General features: G+C 39.1%; 2 protein-coding genes across 6 annotated transcripts in view; both read left to right on the top strand.

Moving 5' to 3' along the window:
- Positions 1 to 5,000, top strand: part of scly (selenocysteine lyase) — a 9,438-nt gene extending 4,438 nt beyond the window's left edge. For all 3 annotated transcript variants that reach the window (XM_014011025.1, XM_014011027.1, XM_014011026.1), the window contains exons 7-13: positions 823 to 978; positions 1,064 to 1,170; positions 1,264 to 1,300; positions 1,410 to 1,493; positions 4,385 to 4,484; positions 4,590 to 4,665; positions 4,740 to 5,000. In XM_014011025.1, the coding sequence (XP_013866479.1) occupies positions 823 to 978; positions 1,064 to 1,170; positions 1,264 to 1,300; positions 1,410 to 1,493; positions 4,385 to 4,484; positions 4,590 to 4,665; positions 4,740 to 4,893 (714 nt within the window). In that variant the 3' untranslated portion in view covers positions 4,894 to 5,000. The remainder of the gene's footprint in view (positions 1 to 822; positions 979 to 1,063; positions 1,171 to 1,263; positions 1,301 to 1,409; positions 1,494 to 4,384; positions 4,485 to 4,589; positions 4,666 to 4,739) is intronic.
- Positions 5,001 to 5,043: 43 nt separating this feature from the next.
- espnla (espin like a) overlaps positions 5,044 to 8,262 on the top strand; it is a 44,529-nt gene continuing 41,310 nt past the window's right edge. The window contains exon 1 of one of the 3 annotated variants that reach the window (XM_014011024.1): positions 5,044 to 5,794. In XM_014011024.1, the coding sequence (XP_013866478.1) occupies positions 5,501 to 5,794 (294 nt within the window). In that variant the 5' untranslated portion in view covers positions 5,044 to 5,500. The remainder of the gene's footprint in view (positions 5,795 to 8,262) is intronic. The other 2 variants (XM_014011023.1, XM_014011021.1) reach the window with 2 other exon arrangements.

Below are 8,262 nucleotides of genomic sequence, written 5' to 3'. Positions count from 1 at the left end.
AATGAGCTTTGATCCTATCCAGTTGTCAAGTGTGCACAAATTGTTGCTGTTTTGTAGGGGTTCTGTCTTTATGACATATTTAATGTGAAATTCAATTCTAAAACTTTAATTTTACAAAAGGATAACTTTATTAATGCATGATTCTATGTTAAATGTTTTTTTTTGGTAAATACCTTTTTAAATAACTTGTAAAAATAATTGCATGTTCTACTGAACCACAGCTATTTTTTATATTAGTGAAAGATAACAGCCATTTTTTTTCTGTAGCTATTTATTTGTTAAATTGTTTTTCAGTCACTTTTTAGGTTTACAAAAAAATGTGATATTAATCGAGGTTAGACGATATGAAAAAATTAATTGTGATTTTTTTTTTTTGCCATACCACCTAGTTCTACTCCTGACACTTAACAGCATACACAACATTACTCTGTGCTGGGGCATCGGATCTTTGGGGTGAACCGATCTTCGACCATAATGTGTTTTGGGGTTTGAAAGCCACTGGGACATCATGTTTTGAGAGTAAACATCTCAGTTTCTATGAAAGTTCTACAACATACAGAATGACCACTGGTCTGGGTTTGGGTCTGGGTCTGAGGTCTTCATTTTCACCTTTCAGCTGGCTGGAGTCCTGCTTGTTTTTCTTGTCTGCTTTGAGGAAAGCTCATGAACCCATCCAGAGGACCTGACTCACTGTTTTAGATTTTTCTACCTGGATTTTGGAGATCTACCAGGACTTTTTAATAGTTGTAATAACTGACAGATCTAATTGTTGTGATCTGATAAAGCTGATTCCTTTATGCTGAAATCTCTTCTTCTTCTCAGCCTGTCCAAAAGATCTGTCAGAAAGTAAAGAGGCTGAACAAGCAGCATGAGCGCATCAGGATCCTGCTCCACACTGATGCTGCTCAGGCTCTGGGTAAAATCCCAGTGGACGTCCAGGAACTGGGAGTGGATTTCCTTACTATAGTGGGACACAAGGTCAGGAATTTATCTGTTCAGCAAGCCAAGATTGTTTTGCAACACAGAGTCAAAATGTTACTGACAAGGTTTTATTCCTCCCCAGTTTTATGGCCCTCGGATTGGTGCTTTGTATGTGAACAGTCCTGGAACAGGAACACCTCTGTATCCAATGCTGTTTGGAGGAGGACAGGAGAGGAACTTCAGACCAGGGTAAATTACAGAGTATATGCTTCAAACAACAGCTGAAATCATAAATCTTCAGTTCTAAATATGAATGTCTGTTTTTACTTCTTGATGCTGCAGCACAGAAAACACACCAATGATCGCTGGTCTAGGAAAGGTATGTGTTTCCGGAGTACATTTAACATAGAGTTCCAATTAATATGAACAATGAACATTTTTATATCAGTACAGAGACTGAGCCTGTAATGTTGATGTGTTTGTGTTAGGCTGCAGAACTGGTGACCTCTAATCTGTCAGATTATCAGAGTCATATGCACAGTATTAAAGCGTACCTGGAAGAACAACTGCAGGTATGTTTTTAACTTCAGTTATAAAAAACATTGTTAGCAGATATTGTTACAGTTCCAAATCAAAGTGAAATAACTGAGCATGGAAAACAGCTGAACATACTGTGATTATTTTAAATACTTAATTTCATACAGTGAAGAAAATAAAAGTTCAGGGATAAAAGCTAATTTGGATTTTTAATGACTCAAAAAAAAAAAAAGATCAGGTGATGTCAACAGGAAGTTGTTCTATGATTTGATGTAGAATTGTTGACTCACTGTGTCCAAATTCAGAGGCCGGGTCCTCCGGTAGACTGTGAGGACCAGAAAAATGTAGCTGTGAATTTAGATCAAAAGTATAAAAACATCAACATATTAGTGTTATTAATATCACAAAACAATAAAATTAACTTAAAGGTAATACATCAAGAACTAATGGACCTGCCGTAGGTGCAAGTTTATTTCGCTACACCATTTTATTTCTGACAAAAATAATATTTAAAAGCATGCCTGTACAAATGACAAAAGCATTAAAAACACAACCATTTGAAACTTTAAAAATTTAAACCGCCAGATTTTTATTTAAAACATATTCCTTCCTCTCGCTTCATCCGCCATTACTATCAGAAAAAAATCTCCGGTCGGGCCGCACATCATTATGGGATATAGTGGGCCGGGAAGGATCCATCGGACCAGTCCTTCAGTTTGGGGCAAATAAGGTCCCAAGGTTGTTTGTTGTCCACATCGGAGGAGTCTTTGGATTTGGACAGCCTCCGGCGCCGTGCTGTGACATAAGCAACTGACAAATTCAGCCTTCGGAGGACCCGGCCTCTGGATTTGAACACAGACAATTTCTAGCTTGTCAACAAATGTGAGAAAACTTGAGTAGTATAAAAAATGTGTCAAACAAAATGAAACTGGAATATTTTTCTGTTTTGTGCTGGAAAAAAAAGTCAGTTGATTCAAGAAATTTGTTCAAATTGTTACCATTTAAAACAACTCAAACCTCAAAGTTTTTATAATAACTGCCTGACTGAATAACTTGTTAGTTCAGATTCACAGACCTGCATGATGAGAATGGATCGATAAAGCTGCTGTACCGATGCAGTAATGCATAGAATTGATTTATTTCTTATTTATGTGTCTTTGTACTACTTAAATATTAAATAAGTCTGAAAACAGACATTTACTTTACAAAAATAGCAAAACAATTTAAAAAGTGTAGTTTTTAAGTAGTAGTGAACAATATAAAGCATAGATTTTTTTGTAGTTTCTTATTTTAATAGGACATTTCATGCAAAATCCACCTTTTTAACCCTTAAATACATTTTCTTGTGTACTTGGAGTCTCTAGAAGTGCAGAATTTAGTCTCTCCTGCTGCTGCAAAGATATCTTTATTTTCTGTTTGAGTTGTATATTTCAATTCATTCAGTTTTCTGTATTCCATATCACATTTTTGAATAATAAATTCACAGTATTTGCTGTAGAACTGCTAAACAAAATTGCAAAAATCAGTGTTCTCCTTAAGTGAACTTCTGGTGCAGTTCCTGCTGTGTTTTTTTTTTACTGACTCCTACTGTTCAGGAGGAGAACTGCAGCAGTGTCGGTACAAACAACAACAAACACTGAAAGGGTGCTTCGTCCCGATGACGTGGAACAAGTAATATCTAAAGAAATCACGTTTTGTATTGCAGCACAGCAGTTTTACTGTGTAAAGAACCCAGTTATGATAATAACTGGCTGATGCTGAAGTGATGTGTGAATGTTTTCAATAAAACCATCAACCTGAACCACCATGAAAGATTTTAGATTAGTCTTAATTTTGATGAAAGAAATTTCTTATTGGGCTCTGCTGGGAGTGTTTGTTAGCTTGACTCCTCCCTGGTTCTCCAAACTGAGCTCACTCAGCAGAACTGCACCCCTGTTCCAAAAAAAAATGTGAAATATTTTCTCAAATTTGACTGGAAACTTTAAAGAAGAGGACAGATGCGTTTAAATTCTTCATATTCACATTTAAATCTTTCAGTTGGGGTCTATATGACGTGGAACTGCAGAGCTTCTATCCGAATTCCCCTTTTTTGTAACTCCACAAGTCCCACCCCTTTTCTGAGGTGTGTCTCAGATCAACTCGTTTTGGTGCTGTCTCTTTAAATCCAAACGAGGCACTTCACATCCCTCCTCCCTCCGTGTCTCACACCCAGTCATTTTCCTCTCCTTGCTTTTCTTTTTTTTTTTTTTTTTTTTTTTTTTTTTTTTTTTTTTTTTTTTTTTTTTTTTTTTTTTTTTTTTTTTTTTGTAGTTTGGTAGAAAAGATGATGAGTAGAGACGCAGAAACTTTTATTTACAAATGAGTTAAAAGATGTCAACAAGGGAAAATCCGTCCAGGCTTACATGTTGGAGCTAGAGTCAGAGGAGAAAGAAGACCACCAACCCGCAGAACCAAAAATTAGCTAAATTGGTTAGTTGAAAGTCCTTGACCTTGTTTAGCAGTTCTGCAGCAAATACTGTGATGCAGTTGTGCAGAAAACGTAACGGGGCATAGAGAAAATTGAACAGGTTATGACCCAAACAGTATAAAAAGCTATCTACACAGCACCAGAAGAAACTACATTCAACTTTTCTGCCTCTTAGAGACTCCAGGTACACAACAAAATGTATTAAATGGCTGAAAAAGTGGATTTAAGACTTGTTTGCAGGATGAGTGTGAAAAATAACAGCTGAAAGGCTACCTTTGCTTGGTGCCATGAAGTGTTTGTTTTTGCTTTGAAAAGTCTTAGCCATCCTGACATGTGTTCAACACTAGATCAATAGAAACATGGAGAAAATAAAAGTCATTGTAAATGTCAGAATCCTTGCTGTTTTACATTTGAAGATATTTATTTCTCTGGCCCTCATGTTGTCACTTCCTCTCCCAGACTGTGTTTAAAGATAAGATCCACTTCAACAGCCGTTTCCCCGGCTCTGATGTCCTTCCTAACACATGTAACGTGTCCATCCTGGGACCAGCTTTACAAGGTGATGTCACGACTCCCTCGTCTCTGTCCGTCCATCCTAAACCCCACACCGGCACTTCTCAGACCTCGACGCCTCGTAACGACTCATTTCTCCATTTGGCTTCAGGTTGGAGGGTGTTGTCCAGCTGCAGGCGGCTGTTAGCCAGCGTGGGTGCTGCCTGTCACTCAGCCAGCAGAAACAGGTGAGAAGAGTCTCTCTGCTTCATCCACCAACTGTTTGTAGCAACCTGTAAGTGCTTCGCTGTACATCCACCAGACCCTCCCACATCCTCCTGAGCTGTGGCGTGGCGCCAGAGGTGGCAGCTAACGCTCTGAGGCTGAGCGTGGGCCGGGGGACGAGCAGAGAAGATGTAGACGTTGTCGTGGAGGACCTGAGGGAAACTGTACAGCTGCTGGAAAATATGAACTGATGCCTTGTTTTTTTATTTACACACAGCTGTTTGTGTTGATTTTTACATGAAGTGAACTAAATCTGAGATGTTTAATATAAATAATAAAGCACATAAGATGGACTGATCCTCAGGGGTGATGTCACACTGTGAGTTGCTCATTAGCTAAAGGAGCGTAGGGCGACGAGTATGACTAGAAGATTAAAAGAAAACCATGCTATATTTATGAAGATTATTATATTGCACACGTCCCTTCTTTGTGATTAATTTTTAAAATACTCCTCATTGTATTCCACCGTGCCTTGGCTCTTTGACTTCTCCCATTACTGGAGTTTCCATGCCACTCCAGCTGCCCCATCTCCACCCGAGCTTTGGTGCCAGCATATGGTCGGCGCCACACAAAGACGGAGTAGGAGGCCACGAGCTTCACCTCCACCTGTCTTTCATTACCTTCCTGTGTTGCTGGCTCCGACCCCCTCCTCTCTCCCCGAGCGCTGCTGGCCAGCTGGCTGCTGTCGGGGTGTCACTTTCCTGGCTCGGAGAACATGAAGAGGCTGTTTTGTTGTCTGGAGGTTAGTGTTGGTGAGACCTTGCTCTGTCGTAGCTCCCCCTTTACGCAGGAACAGAGATGGTGCTTCATCGGGCCATCCAGGCGGCTCGAGAAGGGGACCTCGCTGCTCTGAGGGACCTGGCATCTTCTGGGTTTCTCCCCTGTGACATCAACGACGCTCAGGGTGCAGGCCCCGTGCACCACGCAGCCAGGTGTGGACAGCTGGACTGCCTGCAGTTCCTGGTCAGAGACCTGGGTCTGCCTGCAGACTCTCCGGCTTCGAACGGGGCCTCGCCGGCACACGATGCAGCAGCTACTGGGAACAAGAGGGAGCTGCAGTGGCTCGTGGACCAAGGAGGCTGCAACATCGAGGCAAGTTCATTCAGTTAAAGATCTTTATCTTTCCTAAAATACTGAACTCTGACTGATTTAATGCTTTCATGCTTGGTTTTTCCAAGCAACAATCAAAGTAAACCACAGAGGATTAAAGCCCTCGCCTGATGATGCAAGCCCCCAAGTCCTGTGGTGGGGGTGCTGACTTACTGAAACCTTTATTTCACCAGTCAAAACATTAGGAGTTTATTTACAATGTTAGCATGGAAGTGCTAAAGCACTTAAAGATGGAGAAAGGGCAACAACATTTACATATTTAATTAGCAGTGCTTCATTCTTTAAAACTTTCACATAGCTCCTTAAAAAAGGTCCTTTAGTCCAGGGGTCTCCAACCTTTATTTCCTTAAAGAGATCCATGATTAGTTGTAACATTAGACTTTATTTCATAAACATATACAGTATTTTAACACTAAAATAAAAACTGTAAAAATGCTGTAGGATGTTTAGTTTTTATAATTTTTAAACTGCAAGTTTAAAAATATATTACACGGACAGGGCCATTTTATTTACACGCAAAGCATTCTGGGTAAATGACGTGGATAGGTCGTCGGTGTGAGCGAGCTATATCCACCCTGAAGGTTAATTTTGGACAATATCTGATGATCGACTGTTTTAAATGAAACCAGAGAGCGTTGACAGAGAGGAGAAGGTAGAAATGACTCAGCCTGGAACTGAAAATATAGATGGAGGACAACAGAGCTGCTTCATGGAAGAAGAACCTCAGCTTAACCTGTTAGCTTTAGTGTTAGCCCGACTCTATCACCGTATATATGTATTAGCTCAGTGCTACACATTCTCCTCTCGTCTCGCTGAGACCCTCAGTTACATTTGGTCATGTTATTTTGAGCACAAACTTCATTGGGGCTGAAGAGTCTAAAAGAAGTTGAGACAGAGGAACACACATCTCCAGCTGCTTCTTAACATTATTGGAACAGTTTGTAGAAACAAATTAAAGATGGATTTAGTAAAATGATAAAAACAAGTCATAAATTGGCCATTTAACAGTGCAACAGATTAAATTAGTTCAGGTAACTTCTACAATAAAATGCTGCATTCTTTTGTTTGTATAATCAACTCTTACAGAAACTTTTCATCTACAACCAGCAGTTAAATTAAAGTATAATAAGTGTGCCTTAAATTAGAAAGTAATGATACTTAATTAATAAATAATATTTTTACCAGTAATTAAAGCACAAATGTAGCTCTTTTTCAGCTACTTTCCTTTGCAGAATTGTGAGTCCATCTATTGACTTTGGGTCATTTGACTCATCCCTAAGTGGCGTTACATCACTGCAGCTATAAGCTGTACTGTGCTTGACCTTTTCTGATGCATTACCAGCTGATTACATCATTTGTTGTGGACTTACTGTGAATCCACTTGCATGAGTAGCTAAGGTAATTATTTCCAGATGTTTGGGGGGGAAAGCTGCTACTTTTAATGTAAAAAAAAACACATTGTCTTTAGTTTGTTCTGGGGACTGAATGCACAGATTTCTGATCAAAGCTGGAGAGAAAGTTGTTTCTCATTTAGTTACTCATAAATGTGAGCTGCAGCTTTAGAAGCAGAAGCACTGTATGAATGTTCTGATAATAAAGTCGATCATAGACCATGGACTCCCCGTGGATTAGGATGACTTTGGGATCTGCAGTGAGAGTAGAGAGCAGGAGGTGATGTACGTCAATAGAAAGAAGACAGTTCATGTGTGTGAATGAGAGGATGACTGGTGGAACAGAAGTACAGATCCTGAGTCACCTGCGTCCATCCCTTACACCCAACTATACATTCAGCCTGGTTCATCTCGTCTTGATTACTAATCTCACTTCTTCTTGGTTTTCCTGACAAACTCCTCCATAAAGATTAAGTTTAAGTCAAATGAGTCCCCATCAAATATTGTATCATGTACCACACATGTCAAACTCAAGACACTGCAGGACTTCCGTGTGACCCGCCAAGAAGCCCTAATTATTTGGTTTACTAAAGAATAAATAAATTTTATATAAATTGTAAACTTTAAATTTATGATTCATTGCAACAAAATAAACAACTAAGAAGTGAAGGATAATAATACTTGTCCTGCCCCGGAGCTGTTGGCTTGAATAAATGTGGCTCGCTGAGCACGATGGGATTGAGAGCCTTCAACTGCTCGGCCCCACGTTTTTGGAACTCTGCTTCCATTACCACCTTCAAATCTCAGCTTAAAACTTGGAAACCTGGAAAGCATATACAATAGAACCATAAATCTTTGCAGCTGCCATTAATCTCACATGAGTCGTTTATTATTTACTGTTTTATTTTGTTAATTGATTTTACTGTTTTTATTATTTTCTGATCTATTGTGATTTTTACATTGATCTTTGTAAGATGTCTTTGGGAGTTTTGAAAGTTGCCTATAAAATGTATTATTATTATTATTATTATTATTATTATTATTATTATTATTATTATT

This window comes from Austrofundulus limnaeus, unplaced genomic scaffold, assembly GCF_001266775.1.
Source record: "Austrofundulus limnaeus strain Quisiro unplaced genomic scaffold, Austrofundulus_limnaeus-1.0 Scaffold76, whole genome shotgun sequence".
Lineage (NCBI taxonomy): Eukaryota > Metazoa > Chordata > Actinopteri > Cyprinodontiformes > Rivulidae > Austrofundulus > Austrofundulus limnaeus.
This window is presented reverse-complemented; position numbering and strand designations above follow the sequence as displayed.